This window comes from Scyliorhinus canicula, chromosome 10, assembly GCF_902713615.1.
Source record: "Scyliorhinus canicula chromosome 10, sScyCan1.1, whole genome shotgun sequence".
NCBI lineage: Eukaryota > Metazoa > Chordata > Chondrichthyes > Carcharhiniformes > Scyliorhinidae > Scyliorhinus > Scyliorhinus canicula.
Genome location: NC_052155.1, coordinates 35,554,023 through 35,577,321, shown reverse-complemented (window position 1 = coordinate 35,577,321; position 23,299 = coordinate 35,554,023). Strand labels below are relative to the sequence as shown.

General features: G+C 47.6%; 1 protein-coding gene across 1 annotated transcript in view; it reads right to left on the bottom strand.

Moving 5' to 3' along the window:
* Positions 1-23,299, bottom strand: part of LOC119972301 (protein FAM135B-like) — a 543,933-nt gene that overhangs the window by 237,543 nt on the left and 283,091 nt on the right. The window contains exon 4 of the mRNA XM_038808790.1: positions 21,092-21,231. Within this exon, the coding sequence (XP_038664718.1) occupies positions 21,092-21,231 (140 nt within the window). The remainder of the gene's footprint in view (positions 1-21,091; positions 21,232-23,299) is intronic.

Sequence of the window (23,299 nt, the reverse complement as noted above, 5' to 3'; positions counted from 1 at the left end):
CGTACCAACGGCGAAGAGTGGCGTGAACCACTCCGGCGTCGGGTCGCCCAGAAGTTGCGGAATCTTCCGCACCTTCAGGGGCTAGGCCGGCGGTGGCAGAGTTGATGCCGCACCAGCTGGCGTCAATGGGCTTGGCACCGCACCAACCGCTGCCGAAGGGTCTCCGCCGCCAGCACGGGTTGGCGCATGCGTGGGAGCGCCAGCATGTGCTGGCGTCATCCCAGCAGATGTGCGGAGGGGTTCTTCTCCGCGCCGGCCATGGCGGACCGTTACACCAGCTGGCAAGGAGGGAAAGAGTGCCCCCACAGCAAAGGCCCGCCCGCGAATCGGTGGGCCCCATTCGTGGGCTAGGCCACCGTGCCCCCCCCCCCCAGGGCCAGATCTCCGCGCGTCCCCCCGAGGACTCCGCAGGCTGCTCGCAGAGCCAGGCCCCGGCGGTACGGACCTGGTGTACTTTACGCCAGTGGGACCTGGCGAACAAGGGCGGCCACTCGGCCCATCGCGGGCTGGAAAATCGCGGGGGGCGCTGCTGCTAACAGCCCCCAACCAGCGCGGCGCGTTTACCCCCACCCGCCGGAAAACTGGCCCTGGAGAATCCAGCAGCTGGCGTCGTGTCGGTGGGTCGGGATTCACAGTGCCCCCCCCGGAGATTCTGTGGCCTGGCTGGGGGTCGGAGAATCCCGCCCCTTATCTCTGAACAAAACAGGCCTGAGATGCCAAACCTTGCAAATGAGTAGCCAAGGGTAGGAGTATTAAAGGGCGCGCTTGCTCCCCATATTTGTAGCAATAAAATAACCCCACAAAAATCCGACACGTCGACAGGAATCATATAACCAGGTCGAGAATGCCATTTTTCGGACCTAGAACATAAGAACTAGGAGCAGGAGAAGGCCATCTGGCCCCTCAAGCCTTATCCGCCGTTCAATGAGACAATGGCTGATCTTTTGTGGACTCAGCTTCACTTTCCGGAGGGGGTATCTGAACCCAGGAAGGAAGTTTAATTTTTGCACCCTTATCCTGCGGCAGGAATATGAAGAGCTAGTCTGATCCCTGATCCCTGATCTAGAAGGGAAATCTGCTTCAAGGGTGGTAATCCTATCCCTGGTCTTGGAGACATGTCTGGAGGAATATAATCAGGGGTGAGGTAATGGGTAATATTTGACGGGTTCCGATGGCGGAGTGGAGCTTGGAATCAGGGAGGAGACCCTCCCGCTCCTCCCCGATGCTATTTGCACCTTACTGCAAATGTCAGTTTCTCAATGGCCTGGGACAACTGCAAAGTGGGTTAAATCAGAGACGTCCTGCTTTATTTCAGTGGTCAAGATGCCATCCCACATTCTGGGGGCGAGTATGCTTCCTCGCCATTGTCCCAAAGCCTGAGGTTGGTGGGATGATCCACCCGCTTCTATTTTCTTTTGTCTATTTAAACCCTACCCGCACCCAAACCGATCTGTTTCCCCCATTTTAAAACAACCTTTCCCCTGCCTGTCATACAAATTAGTAATACAAAATAAATCACACTGGCATTTATGTACTATTATTCATGTCAAAAATTCATGTACATGTCAAACCCATTTGTCAAGCGTATTGAACAAGTGTTCAAGTCAAAGCTATTTACGAAAGCAATTTCTTTTTGAAATGCAGTGACAATTAGAACATAAAAAAATGCCCAATCAACTGTAGTAAGAGATACAGGCTGCCTCAGAAAGCTACGGAATGCATGGCAATTCCTGGATATTTACTGCCACAGATATTCTGTTCATACAAATATTAAGAGCAGGCTCTCAAAGATAAATGCATTTTGGAAGAAGAAATTTAAAACAGAAGTTATCTTACTGTTTTGGCTTGTTTTCAGTCTGCTTTGTCATTACTGCATGCATAGAAAATAACAGCCCATTTTGGAAGAATCCAGCCCCATGTCTCTCGAGTCGGGATTGCATCTTTGATCTTCTGACTCAGAGCAGAGAATAACACCTCTGAAGTACTCACAGACATAGGGCTGGTTTTTTAGACCCCCAACAGGAGTGGGTTGAGTGACGGGCAGATGGCTGATTTTGCCTTGCTTACCAGTCTTCTGTTTACTCGGCTCCATCACACCCTTCGTTCATTTTCCCAGAGATAAGTTGAGGGGGGGTTACAAGGCTACAATTCCACGAGAGACGATCATGATTACATGCTGTGTCCTCCACAACCTGGCACCACAACAGGGTGACATAGAACATACAGTCCCAAAGGAGGCCATTCGGCCCATCGGGTCTGCACCGACCCACCTCACTTCCACCCTATCGCCTTAACCCAATAACCCCGTCTAACCTTTTTTGGTCACTAAAGGCAATTTATTATGGCCAATCCACCTAACCTGCACATCTTTGGACTGCGGGAGGAAACCGGAGCACCCGGAGGAAACCCACACAGACACAGGGAGAACGTACAGACTCCGCACGGACAGTGAACCAGCAGGGAATCGAACCTGGGACCCTGGCGCTGTGAAGCCACAGTGCTAATCACTTGTGCTACTGTGGAGAAGGAGAAAGAACATGTGGCCTCGTTATAGGAGTAGGACCAGGATGGGGTCGAAGAAGAACCCATGGAGGGCCCAAATGACCTGGGCAGGTGACAGCCAGGGTACTACAGGGCCGGTGGACCAGGACGTTCCTCATAGGAGGCTCTTTGCCTGGCATCTCTATCCTCTCCAGCTCCCTTATGCTCAAAACCTGCATTTCCTGATCCCTTGTTCCCTTTCCCATAACCCATATTCCCCCCATCACCCTTGGTGCCCCCCCCATAATCACCCATGTTCCCCAACCTCCTATCACCATTGTCGCCCTCTCCCTTCCCATCATCCTTGTTCCCACTTCACATGTTTCCCCCCATTCAACGACCAGTGCACCCCCTCCACTCCCTCAATGTTTGTAAGGGTAATGTTTACATCACACCAGGGTGATGGGCCTCGGTTGGCAGTGTCAATGGGACCCTTCTCAAGGCAGAAGGGTGATGACAACCTGCTGTGTGGTCAGCTGGTGCTCCTCATAATCTGGTAAAGTCCGAAATCTGTCTATCTGATGACAGCCCAATGACCTCCTACTCATTCCTGAGTGTGCGATGAAGGCACTATCTTCAGAGCCACAGTAAAGTGTTTGTGTGTGTGTGGGGGGAGCGAGGGGAGTGGGAATGGGTGAGGGAACAAGGTTTTGACACATAGTGATGCTGTGATACCTTGGCCGAAATCGCGTTTGGCGATTGGTCGGAGAATCCCTGTTTGCGACAAAATCAAGGGTGGCGCCGCTGTCATGATGCAGCCGCTTCCAAAGTGGCATACTCTAGGTGAACACTGCATGCCGCATCGACGGCCTCAGGACGTTACCAGAGGCCCTCCCCCCGATGCTCCGTCCCTGACCGGACGCGTTCCTGATGGCATGGGTCTCTCATGCTATTTTGTGGCGGGCATTCGGCGTGGAGGCTGCAAACTCAGTCCAGCGCCGCCACAGACTGGGGAGAACCAATCTGCGGGTAAGGGGGACTTTAGCACGGACTGGTGGCCCTATTGGGGTGTGCTCCGGGGGTTGCGGGGGCACTATTTGGCAGGCCAGGCCCGCGTGTGGCCGGTGCCATGTTGCATGGCGCTTGCCTGCCTGCTAGCCCCCTACAGAGAAGCGGTGGCCATTTTGCACCGTTGTTTCGATCGGAAAAGGCTACCGTTCCCACATCAGTGTCAGGACTGGGCATGAAAAATCGGAGAATGCAGCCCCATATGTCTCAGAGTGGGGTTCAAATTGCCTGTCACTTCTGGGTGAGGCTGGACAGACTGTGGGAAGTTCAGCAGTGGTATTCTTTGTTGGCGGGGTCCTCTGCTTCACCGGCAGCGCACCCATAGTTGCAGGTTTCCCGACGGCGTGGGGGTGGCCACAATGTGAAATACCATTAGCTGACTGCGGGAATGGAGAATCCCGCTGCCGGCCGAGGGGCACCGCAACGGAACACAAGGCTGGGGCATGGAGAATCCCATCCCAGAGATCCGATGTGGAACTGTCCCCCCTGGCCATCTGTGGGAAAGTCGTGAGAGGCCAGTCTTAATGGATGTGTAAAATTCTTTAATAGTGAGTATGTATATAGGAGTGTCCCCTTCCCCCTTAATTAACTCTGTCCAACTGCACCCATACTGACTTTTCAGGATTCAAAGAAATAACATTTATTTACAATAACGTGTGTATATATATATATATATATATACACAACAGCAGCAGCAGCAGCAGCAACTTCCCTTGCTGCTGACTCCTCTCTCTCTGTGGTTCCAAACTGGCCAGCTCTATTTATGCAGGGATCTGCTAATGATTTCTCCGCCCCCCTCATTGGGGAAGCTCATACTCCCACAGGATTGTGGGATTGGCATTAGTCCCCAGCCAATGGTAAGCAGTCAGGTTATAACAGCCACCTCATCCCAGGTTTCGGACATCACACGGGCTGGAGGTCTTCTGCCAACCATGGGACATAGGTGGTCCTCCTCTCCTCCACCATGCCCAAAGTCCTCTCATGGTGCAGGCCTTTGTGCATCCATATTCTTGGCTGAAATGACACTTAGTGCTGCAGGCAGCATTTGAATGCTGCCCCGGCCTGGAAGGGGCTAACAACTGGTTTCCGACTCCATGCGCTTGACGAGTCGGGAATCCTGCATGATTCATGTGTGGGGATGGATGGCCCATTTGCGTGACTTGAATCAGGCTCTTCAGCGCTCCTAGCGCCAATGGGCAACAGTCCCGATTCCCTGCTGGCAGGAGTACTTGGGCTCAAAACTGGAGAACCGCGCCCAAATCAAACATAAAGGAAAAAGCAGATAATTGCACAAAGGTGGATGGCAGGTCAGAAGATTGGTCAAAGTATAAAAAAATAGCAAAGAATGATAAGGAAGGAAAAATGAGAGTATGCAAGAAAGCTAGCTAGACATGCAGTTACACATATTAAGAGAAATAAAAGAAAAACAAATAACGAAGTGAGCATTATTCCAATAGAATGTGAGGAGCTTGCAGATGAATTGAACAAGCATTTTGCATCAGTCTTCACTGCAGAGGATTCAGGTAACATCCCAGACTTTGCTGCCTATCAGGAAATTGAAGAGACTGAGGTACTCAGGGAAACTACAATTACCAAGGAAGTGGTTCTGAAAAAACTGTTGAAGTTAGGGGCTTACAAGTCCCTGGGTCCTGATGGACTTCATCCTAAGGAATTAAAATAAGTGTCACTTAAATAAATTTAGGGTCATCCGACAGAATCAATATGGTTTTGTGGAAAGGAAATTATGTTTAACCAATGTATTGGAGTTCTTTGAAGAAGTATGATGTGCTGTGGATAAACGGGAACCGGTGAATGTATCATATTTAGGTTTCCGGAAGGCATTCAATAAGGTGCCACATCACTGGTCATTGCCGACTAGTGGGACTGGCCAGAGGCATGGACATCGCATCACACCCCCACAGCCCCCCTGCCCCCCTCCCCTGCCGGCTGACCCAATCCCCCACCTGAACACCCTCACAGCTCCACCCCCCTCCACCACCCCCCCCCCCCACCCCAGCCTGCAACCCCCTCCACGATTCCTACCTGCCTCACCAAGGTGCAGGCGCTGGGTTGGCAGTAACAGAGGCGCTGGTCTATGGGATGGAGGGTGATGTGTAGCCACCTGGGGTGGCCACATCCCGATTTCAAAATGGATACTCGCAAAGAGTGCAGGGAAAAATGGACAGCACTAGAAAAACAAGTAGGTGCAAGGTATCCTGTGGATTGGAACCTGCAGAACCCAGACAGAACTGAAACTACTAGCCATTAGCATAGTAATGAGCTATCTCCGGGGACAAAAAGAAACATTGAAACAATCGGTACCAGGACAGACTTCCCGGCGCCAGTGAAAGCTAAAACAAAGGCAGGCCAACGGTTACATAGAGCCCGCCCAACGATCAGGGAACGACCCCGTTATTGGAGAGAATCGATACAAACGATTGGGACATGGTCCAATTAATTGGGACCAAGTCCAGGGTCCGCCCAGAAGGGCGCAAAACCCCTTGGGGTATAAAGCAGAGTCCCCAATGTCAGTTCGCTCTCTTACTCTTACTCCTCTTCGTCGCCTTCACCTTGGCATTTGGCTCTCAGCGACGAGAGGCCGCCAAGCACCAGCCAAGTAAGTCTAAGGTCAACGCACGCTACGAGATAGGCGCTCCAAGCTACTATTCTATACCAGTTCAAAGCCAGCAGTATCAGAACAGGACAACTCTGACTGAGTGGGCCACCCGAAGCTAAGTATAGGTTTTTAATAGTAGCTGTAGTTTAGCGAGTAGAGTTTATGCATGAGTAATAATTGACTGTGTGTATAAATAAATGTGCATTGATTTCAAACTTACTAACTGGTGTATCGAGTCATTGATCAGTATTCGGCTTTGAACCCTGTGGTGGTATCGGAAAGATACCTGGCGACTCTTGAGCAAAGGTAATTAAAACAGAGCAAATTAAGGGAAAGCATAACGAGCAATATTTACTGGCGACTCCGCTGGGACTCGACTTAGAAGTGCCCCCCCCCCCCTTCCGAGAGAATCTAAAATTTGCATTAGAAATCCAATTGGAAACAGAAGAACCACAAGAGTTTAAGCAGTACTGATCAATCCTCCAGAATTCGGAAGTGTGTTAATGCATGCGTACTAACAGGGATACAAGTTAAACCTGAGAGATTTTGTTGCGGTAAACTGTCGGGAGTTTTGTAGGCCGGAAATGAGCGTAAGCCGTACCCGTGTTCACATCACTGCTTTATCACCCCCTGTTCCAAATTTAATAGAGAACCCAGATATAGGAAAAATGGCAATGAAGGCAATGGAACGCCTTATGAACCCACAGGAATTCGAGGTCGCAGCAACCAGCAGAGTAGGACAGTGTCCCGTTTGGGAAGATGAAATTAGGAAGTACCTCAAAGGGAAAGGATGGCCCCTTTAGAGCGAATTTTGCGCAAATGAAGAAACAGGTCCCGGGAGTATAGGACATACTTGGTGGGAGAACCTGATAGAGATTCACAAGAAGATCTTGGGAACAGCTCGCAAGCCGATGGCAATCGTGTCCTGTCTGGCACAATTGCGAGGCAGAGGAGGTCGTTAGGACTCTCCGTAGAGAGATAGAGGAGAGAGATAAAACAAGTAAGGTAGATGTGAGTGAGATAGAGAGATTAATTCCACAGGCTTACCACTCTTTGTGTGAAGAAATATCTCCTTACATCTGTCTGAAATGGTTTACCCTGAATACTCAGACTGTGACCCCTGGTTCTGGACACGCGCATCATTGGTAACATCGTAACTGCATCTACCCTGTCTAGTCCCGGCGGCACGGTAGCATAGTGGTTAGTATTGTTGCTTCACAGCTCCAGGTTCGATTCCTAGCTTGGGTCACTATCTGTGTGGAGTCTGCACGTTCTCCTCGTGTCTGTGTGGGTTTCCTCCGGGAGCTCCAATTTCCCCCCACAGTCCAAAGATGAGTATGTTGGATGGATTGGCCATGCTAAATTGCCCTTAGTGTCCAAAGGGATTGATGTGGTTGCTGGGTTACAGTTGTGGGCTTAAGTGGGGTGCTCTTTCCAAGAGCCAATGCGGGCTCTATGGGCCGAATGGCCTCCTTTTGCACTGTAAATTCTATGTTCTATGTCCCGTTAAAATTTTATAAGTCTCAGGGCAGCACGGTGGCGCAGTGGTTAGTGCACATTCTCCCCACGTTTGCGTGGGTTTTGCCCCCACAACCCAAAAATGTGCAGTTTTGGTGGATTGGTCATGCTAAATTGCCCCTTAATTGGGTAAAAAAAATAATTGGGTACTCTAAATTTAAAAAATTTTTTTATAAGTCTCGATGAGATCCCCCCCTCACTCTTCTGAACTTCAGCGACAACAATCCCAACCTATTCAATCTCTCCTCATATGACAGTCCCGCCATCCCTGGAATCAGTCTGGTAAACCTTTGCTGCACTCCCTCGAGAGCAAGAACATTCTTCCTCAGAGAAGGAGACCACAACTGCACACAATACTCCAGTTGTGGCCTCACCAAGGCCCTGTATAATTGCAGCAACACACCCCTGCTTCTATACTCGAAACCTCTCGCAATGAAGGCCAATATACCATGAGCCTTCTTTACCACCTGCTGCACCTGCATGCTTACCTTCAGCGTCTGGTGCACAAGGACACCCAGGTCCCGTGGCACACTCCCCTCTCCAATTTACGACCATTCTGTAGTAATCTGCCTTCCTGTTTATGCTTCCAAAGTGAATAACCTCACACTTACAGAAATTATAGTGCATCTGCCATTGATTTGCCCACTCGCCCAACCTGTCTAGATCATGCTGTAGGATCCCTGCATCCTTGTCACAATTCACCCTCCCACCTAATTTGGTATCATCTGCAAATTTTGGGATGTTAGATTTTGTTCCCTCATCCAAATCATAAATATGTATTGTGAATAGCTGGGGTCCCAGCGCCAACCCCTGTGGAACCCCACTAGTTACTGCCTGCCAATTTGAAAAGGACCTATTAATTCCTACTCTTTGTTTCCTCTCTGCCAACCAGTTTTCTATCCACCTCACCACATTTCCCCCAATCCCATGCACTTTAATTTTGCACAAGAATCTCTTATGCGGGACTTTGTCAAACTCTTTCTGAAAGTCCAAATATACCACATCAATGGGCTCCCCCTTGTCAACAGTACTGGTTACATCTTCAAATAATTCCAACAGATTTGTCAAGCATGGTTTTCCCTTCATAAATCCATGCTGACGCTGACTGATCCTGCCACTGCTTTCTAAATGTTCCACTATAAAGTCTTTGATAATGGATTCACGTATTTTCCCCACTACTGATGTTAGGCCTACTGGTCTATAATTCCCTGCTTTCTCTCCACCTCCCTTTTTAAATATCGGAGTGACGTGAGCTACCCTCCAATCTGCAGGAATAGTTCCAGAGTCTATAGAATCCCGGAAGATGACCACCAATGCGTCCACTATTTCCAGAGCCACCTCCTTAAGCACTCTGGGATGCATATTCTCAGGCCCTGGGATTTATCCGCCTTCAATCCCATCAATTTTCCCAGCACCATTTCTCTACTAATGTTGATCTCCCTCAGTTCTTCCCTCTCACTAAACCTTTCATTCTCCAGCATTTCTGGTCTCTGATTTGTGTCCTCTTTTGTGGAGATAGAACCAAAGTATAGGGGCAGCAGGGTAGCATGGTGGTTAGCATAAATGCTTCACAGCTCCAGGGTCCCAGGTTCGATTCCCGGCTGGGTCACTGTCTGTATGGAGTCTGCACGTCCTCCCCCTGTGTGCGTGGGTTTCCTCCGGGTGCTCCGGTTTCCTCCCACAGTCCAAAAGATGTGCGGGTTAGGTGGATTGGCCATGCTAAATTGCCCGTAGTGTCCTAATAAAAAGTAAGGTTAAGGGGGGGGTTGTTGGGTTACGGGTATAGGGTGGATACGTGGGTTTAAGTAGGGTGATCATGGCTCGGCACAACATTGAGGGCCAAAGGGCCTGTTCTGTGCTGTACTGTTCTATGTTCTATGTATTCAATTGCTCAACCATTTCTTTGTCCCTTATTATGCATTCCCCTGTTTCTGTCCATAGGGGAATGGCTGACCTCTGCCCACGTAGCACTTTCCACCGTCTACCTGGTGATCCCTGCATGCAAGCTGGTCATCGGATCCCTGGGGTGGCAAAGGTGGGGATGGTAGGTTGTTGAATTGGTCCAGGTGTGGGGCCAGTTTTGCTTTCGTAGAAGTCCACTAATCCTGCCCCGGCATCAACACTTAGTCTCAGGAACAGAGAATCTGTTCTTAAATATTTTTAAGGTAAAGATAGCCATGATTATTGGATGGAGGAGCAGACTCGAAAAGCCGAGTAGCCTACTCCTGATGCTAATTCGTAAGTTTATATTTATGTCTCAGTTGTCAAATTTAAATATTCACAGATAACCATAGACAGCCTACTAACATTGCTGTTCTGCTATCTAAATTATCCTGGTTGATGGACATTTCTTTCCAGGAGAAACATTGCATAAATAAGAGGATGCGAAATAGAAAAATAGAAAAGGAACATGGAAAGAGACCAGGGCCGGGTTTCTCCCCTACCCGGTGGGGCGTGGGGTGCCGGCGTGTCGGAGTGGAGTGAACCACTCCGCATCGGGCCGCCCCACCTTTAGGGGCCAAGCCCTCACATTGAGGGGCTAGGCCTGCGCCGGAGTGGTTCCCACTCCGCCGGCTGGTGTGGATGGCCTTTGGCACCAAGCCAGCCGGTGCCGAAAGGACTTCGCCGGCCAGTGTAAGTCCGCGCATGCGCCGGAGCGTCAGCGGCTGCTGACGTCATACCGGCGCATGCGCAGAGGAGGGGGTCTATTCTGCCTCCACCATGGTGAAGACTATGGCGAAGGCGGAAGGAACAGAGTGCCCCTACGGCACAGGCCCGCTCGTCGATCGGTGGGCCCCAATCGTGGGCCAGGCCACCGTGGGGGCACCCCTCGGGGTCATATCGCCCCACGCCCCCCTCCAGGACCCCAGAGCTAGCCAGCGCCACCAGTCCCGCTGGTCAGGTAGGTGGTTTAATCCACGCCGGCGGGAGAGGCCTGTCAGCAGCGCAACTTCGGTCCATTGCGGGCCGGAGAATCGCCACGGGGGGCCCGCCAACCAGCGCGGCGCGATCCCCCCCCCCCGCCGAATTTCGGGGGGGCGGAGAATTTGGGACATGGCAGGGGTGGTATTGACGCCGACCCCAGGGGGTCGGAGAATCCCGCCCCAGATGAGTAGCCTAATAATTCCCAGTGCTTTCTCACCACATCAAGAAATTATCGGGGCAGCACGGTGGCCTAGTGGTTAGCACAACCGCCTCACGGCGCTGCGGTCCCAGGTTCGATCCCGGCTCTGGGTCACTGTCCGTGTGGAGTTTGCACATTCTCCCCGTGTCTGCGTGGGTTTCGCCCCCACAACCCAAAAATGTGCAGAGTAGGTGGATTGGCCACACTAAATTGCCCCTTAATTGGAAAAAATTAATTGGGTAATCTAAATTTATAAAAAAAAAGAAAAAAAAAAAAAAGAAATTATCCAATGACCTCTGGCAAACCACTAAATTTCCTGAGTAGAAGCTTTGTAAGCATTCCTCATCTTCTGTACTAGGTCTAGCAACAAAATTCCTCCTTTGCTACCACAACACAGGAGCCATTATAAATCAAGAACTGTTTGATCATCTCAATCTGTATTTATCCCTCAAACCCATTATTTCCATTTCAAGTCAAATATTTCTTTGTTTAATTTTCTGAGTAACCAACTGTCTCAAAAGTAAAATGCTCCGAATGCTGGGAATCTGAAACAAAAACAGCAAAAAGCAACTCTTTAGGGGAACCATATTGGACTCAAAATGTTAAATCCGTTTCTCTGTCCAGATACCAGACCTCCTGACACGTAACTTCCTGGCTCCCCAGTTTTGGATTTGGGGAGGTACCCCAAAGATGCACTGGGGAACCCCTCTTGGATGGTCCCAGGTAAGAGCTTATGTGGCAATTGTCCAGAAGCATTAACGATCCTTGGACAGTTGTGCTGCCTGCGAATCATCCAACAAAGCAATTGACATTGCTAACTTTGTATGGTTATGCCAGTGTTACACTACTCTGAACAAATTAGGAAAAAATAAATACTTAAGCTGAAATATTTTAAATACCCAGACCGAGCCCTGCATAGGTCATCATCACATCTCTGACGCCCCACGACTACATGAATAGCTCCCCAGGGTATTCACAACCACCCAACAATGGGATTGCCTCCAACCAACACCCAGCAACATGGAAATCCCCTCCCAACCTGACAGCAACTCCCGATCCTCCCTGATACAAACCCCCGCTCACCCTGATACAAACCCCCGCCCACCTGACATCCCAACACCAACCCTCAAACCCCTACTCAATAATCCTCAGCGACTCGAACTGACAAGCCTGCCAGATCCGGACCCTCAGGTTTGTCACATGCGTGTCCTTTTTCTTGTGCCCAATTGCCAAGCAAGCAGGATGGATCTAAAACGCACATTATGTGCCGTGACCTCAAGCTGCTTGCCTCTCTACAGCTGGCAGTACAGTCTCTCAGCATACACCCATGCCTGGCAGGGCACAGCGCCTAGAGATTGTGGGAAGGGGGAAGGAAGGGTGAAAAATGAAGTGCTACCGCAATCCAGAGACATAGCTAACAGGTCTGTAACACACAACTCAATCCTTGTAGGGTTAAAGGGACTTGCATTGGGTGTTGCATGTTTGCCACTTACCCCTCTCAACTGAAGAGGAGCTGCGCACAAAGACTGAGGCACTTCTTCTGGGCACTCTTTAAAATGGGCACCCTACTGGTTACCTATAAGAAGACGATGAGGGAGGAGGACTGAGAATTCCCATCTTACCTGTTGGAGATGCTCGACAAAATTCCAGGATACAAGAAATGAGGAGCACGGACAAACCTACCCAGCGCCTAAATGAGTGGGGAAGACAAAACTGGTGGACAAAAATCTGTTTCTCCCAATATTGTAGATTATATATTATCAATAGTCTGTAGCTTTCAAGGTAAATCAAGACAGCCAACAGCAAGAACAGGACCAAGTGCTAACACCTCTCACTACATTTGGCATAACTTTCCTATCCCTCCACCGCCTCCTACTATTCGTGCAACAAGGTCGTACAAATGGCAAATACTAGTTGGCTCTGCACTCAGGAATATTCCGCACAGTATCTCATAAATTGAAACTGTTGCCAAAAATGTGTATAGCTGGAACAAATACTGCAAAATATTGCAAGAAAAAAAAGTGAGTTTATTATCAGAACAGTCAGGAAGATTCAGAACACAGCAACAAAATACCAATTATTTTCTTTTTACTATAAAATGGTGCTCAGAATGGAAAATGGAAGTGGAACAATATAGCTTTGGATGTCAAGTGAGAGAAAGTCAAAATCATCAAATTGCAAAGTGCTCCACCTTCAAACATTCCTGCATTGTCCTGTCACTATTTGTCAATTTGATGTTACTGAATGATCTGAAGGGCATTCAGTGATACGGTTGATTTACAATTACATTTCTCCCAATGCACAACTGTGGAGTCATGTGAAAAGAAGATGAAGTTATCACATTGATCAACTTAGTGCTCAGCGCATTTTTCATCATAAACCATCTCATAGACCATCTCCACTGCAGTTCCCATGGCAACGTAAAATGAAATGTCTAAAGTGTAACATTGTACTTTTTTTTAAAAAGAGGTGGAACCCATCAGCTAAAAGGGAATTTACATGTGAACTGACCGTTTCTCATACCTTCATTCATTTTTTATAGATTTTTTGTCATTACTTTAGAAGTAACCACAGGTGCAGCAAAGCTGTCATAAAATGGTTAGTAAAATGAGGTGAACCAGGAAACAATACAGCTACGCCAACAAAGAACTGGGTGTCTTTTTTCAGTAAAATACCATTGATTTTGCTTTTTATTTTAAAATTCCAATTACGGTATTGGCACAGGCAATGGAGAATCGAGCCCATTGTGTCTAAATAGACTCAAGTTCCGATAAGCACATCCATTCCACAGTATAAATCTGACCTACACGATTCACTGAATTGGAGGTTAGAATGAATACATCAAAAATCTGACTGGAACCAATTAGGTTGGGTCTTGTTGTGGAAAGAAAAGGTTACAATGTCACCTCTTAATCTTTTGTTATCAATAAATCTCCACAATTCACTAAATGCAACGGTTTGGCACATTCGCCGCATCCTTCCTCAGAAACGCATGGAAGTGCCTTTACAATCTCTCACTACCTCCAGACTAAATTAAGTTTTTAGCTTCTAGCCAGATAGTGGCCATTTGTTGGATGGACATATCTTTTTGGACGTCAGCTCTGAACTGGCAATTTACCAGCTTATACTCAAAGCCCCCTCGTCTTAGTCATGGTTTATCTTCAAAGAGTCGTGGAGATGAATCTTTTCCAGTTCGCATCTTTGGGATTTCTGCACATTCATCACTTTTTAACTCTGCAGAATCCTTTCTGCAGAAGTCAGCACCAGCTTCTTTGTTGTTTCTTTGCAAAACTGCCAAAATGGATGTTTATACTGCAAATGTGTTCAATTTGTGATAAAAGAAGTACTGTTTTCCCAAAAAAACACACAGAATTCCTTCATATAAAGCACACAAACAAAGGTAAAATTCTCTTCATGAATACTGGACTCTCGATTATTTTCCTAAAATCACAGTTTGGCTTTACTTTAATTCAAATAATTTTAAATGCCTTTTAAATTGATCAGTACTAATGCCAAAGCAGTAATATTACTCACAAAACATTTATCAATGATTGATAAGATGGACCTCCTATCACACAAAAATATCTGCAAGAGACCAGAATGGTAGGGCAGTGCAGGGTGAATGGCACAAAGCAGCTACTTTGCACGTTCATGTTCATGTGACCCACAAAATTTTCAGTGTTTCCTGTGGGAAAGCACCAAGCAAACAGCCATGTTCGGAACTACTTCATTCAGAGGCAAGGAAAATACATTTCAGGTAATGTTATAAAATGATTGAAGACAAGATTTAATCAATCACATCCCATCCATGACTCTTAGCAGTGAATTATAGAATCATAGAATTTACAGTGCAGAAGGAGGCCATTCGGCCCATCAAGTCTGCACCGGCTCTTGGAAAGAGCACCCTACTCCGTAACCCTGCAACCCCATCTAACCGAAGGGCAATTTGGCCAATCCACCTAACCTGCACATCTCTGAACAGTGGGAGGAAACCGGGAATACCCGGAGGAAATCCACACAGACACGGGGAGAACGTGCAGACTCCGCACAGACAGTGACCCAAGCGGGAATCGAACCTGGGACCCTGGCGCTGTGAAGCCATAGTACTAACCACTATGCTACCGTGCTGCCCACATTGAATTGAATGAATTAAATATGAAAACAGAGGCAGCTGCTAGACAATGGTAAACAACCTACTTTAAATCTTTACAATTTTGAGATGATTCAGCAGCATCAAACGTCCCTCACAAAAAAAATCTGAGTTGTTCCAATTAATTAGAATGAAGGCATGCAGCAGATGACGTTTTCCCCAAGCTCTGAGGCTGAAGGTATGAACACGGAAACTCCTTAAAGACTAAAGCTGCAAGTGTAACGCTGATCTTGGGTGGGATTCTCCGTTTCTGAGATTAAAGGCTGGATTCTCCGATTTTGAGGCTATGTCCGGGGGAAGTGTCTGGTTTGACGACAGAAAAGTTGGCGCCGCCCCCACATCGATTCTCGAACCGGTGAGGGGCTAGCAGCCGCACCACGTAAAACGCACGGCCTTCCCGATATAAACGCCTGGAGAATTGCCGCGGCCTGCCAAATAGTGACCCCCTGGAAACTCCTTTGCCACCCTCCACCTGTCCTACCAGCCGTCGCCGAAGACACACCAGCCAGCAGCATAGCTCCTGCCTGATTGTGGCAGCACTGAACACAGTCCGCAGCTGGCACGCAAGGTTCACGAAAACAGAGAACACACGTGTCCCGCACCGTTGGGAACTTGGCCTATCAGGGGAGGGCCTTCAGGTAACGTCCTGAGGCCGTCCCAACGGCGTTTGCCGTACTCCTCGATGACACCATTTTGGAGGGGGTGGAGCATCCAAAAAGCAGCCGGCCCCAATTCGGTCGTAAACAAGGATTCTCAGCCCGATCGCCAATTATGGTATCGCCGTCGGGCAATGTAGAATCCAGCCCATAGAGTTGATGCCAATGCAGAATTCACAGACATTCACGACAGCAAAACTGGCGCCAAACCTGGATCGATTCAGCAACTGTGGAGGGGCTAGTACTGGCGCGCCATTCAGGGGCCCACTGATCTGTGGGCGGGCCTGTGCAGTGGTGGCACTCTTTCCCTCCGCACCAGCCTGTGTAAAGCTCCGCCATGGCCGGCGGGGAGAAGAAACCCCCTGCGCTTGCGCAGGAATCACACCAATGGTTCTAGGAACACGCTGGCGCTCCTGCGCATCCGTCAACTCGCGCCAGCCAGCGGAGGCCCTTCGCCGCCGGTTGGTGCAGCGCCAACAACTCCAGTGCCGGCCTAGCCACCGAAGGTGCGGAGGATTCCGGTGGAACTCAGGGTCATTGTTTAAAAATAAGGGTTTGAGGCAGCACGGTGGCCTAGTGGTTAGCACAACCGCCTCACGGCGCTGAGGTCCCAGGTTTGATCCCGGCTCTGGGTCACTGTCCGTGTGGAGTTTGCACATTCTCCCCGTGTCTGCGTGGGTTTCGCCCCCACAACCCAAAAATGTGCAGAGTAGGTGGATTGGCCACACTAAATTGCCCCTTAATTGGAAAAAATAATTGGGTAATCTAAATTTTTAAAAAAATAAGGGTTTGCCCATTTAAGGCAGAGATGAGGAAAATATTTTCTCTCAGCGGGTAAAGCGTTTGGAATTCTCTTCCTGAAAAGGTGGTTGAGTCAGTTTTGAAAATCTTTAAGGGAGAGGTAGATAGATTCTTGATAAAGAGGGTGAATGGGGGTGGCACAGTGGCAAGCACGGTTGTTTCACGGTGCCAGGATCCCAGGTTCGATTCCCAGCTTGACTCACTGTCTGTGCAGAGTCTGAACCTTCTCCCCGTGTTTGTGTGGGTTTCCTCCGGGTGCTCCGGTTTCCTCCCACAAGTCCCAAAAGACGTGCTGTTAGGTCATTTGGACATTCTGAATTCTCCCTCTGTGTACCCAAACAGGCGCCAGAATGTGACGACAAGGGGATTTTCACAGTAACTTCACTGCAGTGTTAATGTAAGCCTACTTGTGACAATAAAGAGTATTATAGGTTATCGAGAGCAGGCAGGAATCTGGGGCGGGATTCTGCGGGAATCGGTGAAGCGGGCAACTCCGGCAGGAAGGAGTGGCATGAACCACTCCGTCATCCTCTGTACCTTCAGGGGATGGGCTGGGGCCGGAGTGGTTTGCGCCTCGCGGGCCAGCGGGGAAGGGGCTTGGCGCCACGCCAACCAGCGCCGAAGGGCCTCCGCCAGCCGACGCGAGGTGGCACACTTGCGGGAGCACCAGCGTGTGTTGGCGTCATCCCAGCGCATGTGCAGGGGTGATCTTCTCCGCGTCGGCCATGGTGGAGGACCACAGCAGCCGACGCGGAGGAATAAAGTTTCCCCACAGCACAGGCCCGCCCGTGGATCAGTGGGCCCCGATCGCGGGCCAGGCCACGGTGGGGGCAGTAGTCGACATAGAGAAACTTACCAAATCAACAATAATTGGCGTTTTAAGTGCAGAGTTAGCCCATTTTTCCTCTCTTGATCAGATTAGCAGTTAAATATGGTATTTACACTATCAACAAAAATGACCCACCTGCAATGTCACAGATCAGTTGACGCATATGGTTGGTTTTTAGAAACAACAATTTCAGCCCACTTGTTTTAACTTCTCTCGAAGCAACAAATGTCACTGGATGTTACTCAACACATTTGATGTTAAATTCAGGAAGTTTTTTTGCACACATTTAAGGATGTTTCAGAAGACATTGCACATAAATCACCCACTGGTCAGACAGAGAATTATTTCCAATTCTGGAAAGACGTTCCGCTGATGAATTAACTGGTAAACACACTGCCGAGTGATACAGTGAGTTTTAAGCAACAAGAAGATTCCAGAATCAATCCTTCAGCAATGTTTGATCAGCTAATCTCAGGTAGGCAATGGCAGATTTTCTATGACTAGCATCAGCTAAGAACAGGGAGCGTAAGGAGAATTAGTGAGAGCTCCCGTTTCAGATTGGCATCCAAGGGCCACCAGGAACCTAACCCGAAGCAGAGTGAAGAGAAGGAGTGTGGTGAATGTGTAACCACTATAAATTCACACTGTACATTACTGTGTCCCTGTGGGCTCCATCTGTGAGCCGCTGTGCGGCTCTGCCCACAGGGGGAGATGAGGAGCATGTACAGGGCTCAGCCCTTGGCTCTGCCCCCAGCAGGAAGAATAAGTGCTACGGTCCTGCAAGTCTGCCCTCAGATCAGCATAGTCGCAGGCAGGCTCAGTTGTAAGCCGATTAAAACCACAGTTTACTTTGACTCATGTCTCTGAGTGAATTGATGGTCACATCAAGGAGAAGGGCAAATATTGTAAAGGAAAGATCTCTACACAAAATACATACTTCTGAATGATGAAAATTGTAGGAACAGCACAGGTCTAGATGTTTTTTAACATAGCAGCTCATATTTTCACGACAGCAGTTGCATCCTGGTCTGATGTAGTCATTTCATGTATATTAATTGGTTTAACAATTCCTTCGATACGTCACCAGGATTTAGGTTTTCGCTGAATTACAAACTGATTTTAGACCAGAAAATCCCTGTGACATTTCCTTAGGGCTGCTCTTTGCCCAGCTACAACAGATTTTCCCAAAGTGAGATCTCATCTGTGAGTGCTCTGACTGCTTGAATGCATCTCTGCAAATGTCACAGTTCTATTTATGTTCCTTTCTGGAAATCATATTTGAATTGATTTTGAAACAAGGGGATTAGGTTTGAAGATCTGTCACCGAGAAGAGGCCGTTGGGAGGCGTTTCTCCACGGGGTGGAAGGGACCCTGCGGCAAGGAGAAGAAAAGATTTCATACAACCTCCCGGCATTTACAATGGAACTGTTGTATACCAGCCTTTTTGATTCACTGGAGGAGGGAGATGGCACAGATAAAATTAATGTCTTTTTTAATTTAACTTCTTCACTGAAGGAATTTTCACGCTGCTTTTAAAATGTCATTTGAAAATATTGGATATATTTGTATACAACAATCTCCAGCAAAAAGCCATGAGTCATTTTTTAAAAATATTTATTTCCAATTGCAGTTGAGGAAGACCATACATTACTTTTTTTTTATTTGTCCTTGGGATATGGGTATCACTAACAATATCAACACGTGTTGCCCATTCCTAATTTGCTCTTGAGGTGGCGGCATACCGTACAGTGGTATAATGGTTAGTAAAGAAATTCTGTACACAGGTATTCTAATACGTTGCACCATGGTACACTCAGAATCTACATTGGGCAGAGTTCTCTCAACCCACTCACGGTTGGCTTGATGATGGGCAGGCATGGGAAATCCGACAGGAGGCAAAGGCCGGAATTCTCCAGCCGATAGGATCCTCTTCTCCTGCTGGCAGCAGACCCCCGCCCGCAGGTTCCCCGGCAGTGTGGGGTTGGGTGGCTTCAATGGGAAATTCAATTGACAAGTGGCGGGAACAGAGAATCCTGCCACCAGCAAACAGCACGCTGCCAAGAAACGAGTGGCTGAGGCACCGGAGAATCCCGCCCAAAAAGGTCCAAACCCCACAGGTGTAAAATTGAAGCACGATTCTCCCAATGGCAGTTTAATGGCGGGTCTTTCTTCCCGCTGGCCGGTGGCATGAAACCAGTTGCATTCATTTGCGTCTCATGAACGTTTATTAGTAGCTGCCCGCTGGTGTATCATCAGGCCTTCCAATCTTGTCTCATGCCAGTGGGAAATCAGTGTCAAAACCGGATTGTTCAAGGATGGCGTGCACAAGACGACCCTCAGTTAACAACAGACTTTGAGGTCAGTGCAGCAAAGCCTTCTGCTATAGTGCTCCACTGCCAGGGCAAACTGGAAGGAAAAAACTATTCTTACTTCCCCCGTTTTGCTGCTGTTCCATTTTAAAATAGACAAAGCCCTCCTTCCACACTGCCTCTCTTGCCTTCGTCAGGCCGCAGTCTCCCCACCTCGCTTCGCACTCCAATTCAGACTAGTATTCTTATTTCCCTCTTTTACTATTTTTCCTTTTAGGCCCCACCTCCAAGCTGAGCTGATCTCCCTGGACAGCATCGCACTGCCAGACCCACGGACACTTTAGTACCTCTATACATATCTACTTATCTTTGAAGAGCTGGTGCTCGAAGTTAAAGGCTGAATGCACTTGATAGTCCATTAAGCACCTTTTGTCTTTCTTCCATTGAAAGGTTCAAATTGTGCTGTGGGTGTATTTTCTGACCTTCCAGCATTCAGCAAGGTCACCCCATCATGCTGTCAGTGAGCAATCTGGGTCTTGCTCGGTGATCCTAGCATTTTTTTAAAAATCCAAAATCCCCGGTCTGCACCGATATTTTCTTTTCAACTTTCGAGATTTAAAAAATCCTACCTTGACCCTGACTGTTTTGATTGCTTTCCTGTCAATCACTTTCTGAATTATTAAATACCAACAACGTAGGTAAAGACAAAATAGGCTAAGAATTTTATGGCAAGTAAAGCAATTTAAATAAACAGAGTGATGACGATTTCAGATGCAACACATATCCATCACTTCCTACGCACAAGGCCTTCCCTCATTGATTGGGGCAGCACAGTAGCACAGTGGGTAGTACAGTTGCTCCACAGCTCCAGGGTCCCAGCTTTGATTCCTGGCTTGGGTCACTGTCCTCGCATTGGCTGCACGTTCTCCCTGTGCCTGCGTAAGTTTCCTCCAGCTGCTCCAGTTTCCTCCCACAGGCCAAAGATGTGCAGGTGAGGTGGATTGGCCAGGCTAATTTGCCCTTAGCTCAGGTCGGGTTACCGGTTAACTGGGATAGGGTGGAGGTGTGGGCTCAAGTGGGGTACTCTTTCCAAGAGCCGGTGCAGACTCTTTCTGCACTGTAAATTCGATGATTCTCTGATTAGATTTTTTTGCTGAGTAGTTAACAATTCATTAAACCGGCCAGTTTCATTTAATCAATATGGTTTTATATGTGTGTTTCTTTTGCAGGTAACATTTAACGTTCATTATGTCTCCAAAGTTTACAAAACGAGGAAGCTGATCCAACAAGACATAATAAATGCACGATTGCCATTTATTAACTGAGACAATCGTGTGGAGAATTAATTACAGGCTGAATGCAGTAATCCAATCCTACCAGCAGACAGTTGTACACAGTGAAAGCACAGGTCTGAAAGTGGACGATAAGGCTGGAGTGCTGAGGATCTGACCAGTGACTCCCCACCACTGACAATAAAGGTCCCCTTTCCCTTGCAGTGTTCTTGCTCCAAAAATACAGTATTCAATAAAATAACTCACCCTTTCTCCATCCAACAAGAGGTGAACTCTGAAAAGGCTGGGATCGTTCACAACAATTTCTTCATTTCTGTACAAGATCTGGAATATCTTGCTGTAAACGGTGTTGTCATGAATGAAGGGTGGGCTGGGGCCTGAATCACCTGGAAAAATCAAACAACCATTAAGTATGCACAGAGATAAAAAAAAACCTTTACTGTCCAAAATAGCTGTGCAGTCATGTTTTCAAATTATGAGTACAGTGTAACTTAAGATAATTTTAAGAATAGACGAAGGCCGGATTACACAACATTTTTCCTCAGATCAGCATACCTGCCACTTTCCCGCCATAGTTAACCAATTCCTTCTCCCTCCCAAAACACCTCTTGTTCACTTTTTTTTATTGTATGGTCTTCTTCAGTGACTTTTCCTGAGCCTCTCTTTCACTTTTCTGTCCACCCCTCATTCAGATTCTCCAGTTAAAGTGTGACTAGGCCACAGGAGTTAAACCATCCGAATCAAAGTAAATAATGGCTTCCAGTTTGCCTATAAGCATATTGCCTATTTCTCCCTCAAGCTCTCTAATACCTTCATCACCATCAACTACTCCACTAACACTACACTTATATAAGACTTTATGTCGCTGTGCTCTTGCCGTGCAACACCCATCTGTTGTATCTGTTCAGGTGGCTCTTTGTCATCTTATTCTCATTTGCCATATACCTCTGGTGGACTCCACTATTGCTCAGCTCAGCTTCATTAACGTTGTCACTTAACTCTGTTACTTAACCTTGGCAATATTACTAACAGCAGCAGGGCCAGTTTCCATGTGTAAGGTCAAACTAACACTATCTCTATCATCATCATTGATGGTTCCTAGAATATTGCTGCCACCATTGCTACCACTACTAAAATAACAATAGATATAACACCTTTACGAGCATACAAATTCGGACAAGAGTAGGCCCATTTGGCCCCACTAGTCTGCTCTGAATTTCATGCAGAAAACAAAGGCTGGTGGAAAAACAGAAACAGACTTGGTTTATGATGTCGATTTTAAGGAGAACTTTAAAAATAGAGGAACGTGGAGAAGCGGAGAAATTTATAGAGGGATTTCCAGGCTTTGTAGCTAAAAGAATAGCCACCAATGTTGGGAGGAAAGAAGGGAAAGGAATGCCCCAGAGATCAGATTAGAAGATATCAGAACTTGTGGGGGCGAAGCTTACAGGGGGCAGGGTGATGTCAGGTATTAAATACAAGAGAAGGATTGTAAAACTGATGTATTAGGATATCAGGACACAATATTCTTCGGCAAGGACAGGTTAGGGTGTAGGAGTTGGTACAGAATAGGGAATCCGAAACAATGCTGGTATGAACTGAGGTTTTCAGAGGATGGCAGGTGGCACTCTCGCCAGTCGAATGCTGGGATAATCAAGAATGGAGATGACAAGAGAACCAATGAAGATTTAATTGGCAGATGGACTGAGGGAGGTGCGGAGGTGGATGATATTAATGAGTTGGAAGTGGGTGGTCTTTGAGCTGGAGAGAATATGGGGTCAGAAATTCAGCTAAGTATAAAACAGGATATCAATGTTTCAAACAGTCTGATTCAATTTGACTAAGTTGCCAGGGAAGTGGATAAATGTCAGTGGCAAGGGTCCAAACTTGGGGAAAAAGGGCAAGCTTTATCTTGAGGAAATTATAGCTCACCAAAAAACAGAATACTGGACAAGTACAGAAATAATAGAAAGGTTGGTAGGAGCAGAGAAATAGAGCGTCATGCCATTAGCACTTACGCCGAAGTTGAAGGTGATATTGTGCTTCTGAATTATATCGCTAAAGACAAGATATAGTTAAGGAAGATGTGAGTCCTTGGTGCCTCTTATGTTGATAGTGTGGGCTAGGGAAAGAAAGCCCTGCTCAAGAGTGTTCTGAACTCAATCAGAAAGCTAAATCAAGCAAGAAAACACTGCCAACCCTAATAACAGAGCACTGGTGCATTGGAACAGTGATTAACCATGTCAAAGGTTCCAAAGTGAATGAGAGGAATTAATGAACTGTGGATACAGTGAATGGCATTCATTCCTTCAGTTATAATTGTTTCAGTGCTGATGGAGGGATAAAAAGCTGTTTAAAGAGATTCAAACAAGGCACATATAGTAGACTGTCGTTGATGCCCTAGTTAACATGGACGTTGCTTTTCGAGACGACAAGGATAATGGCAGCTTTCAA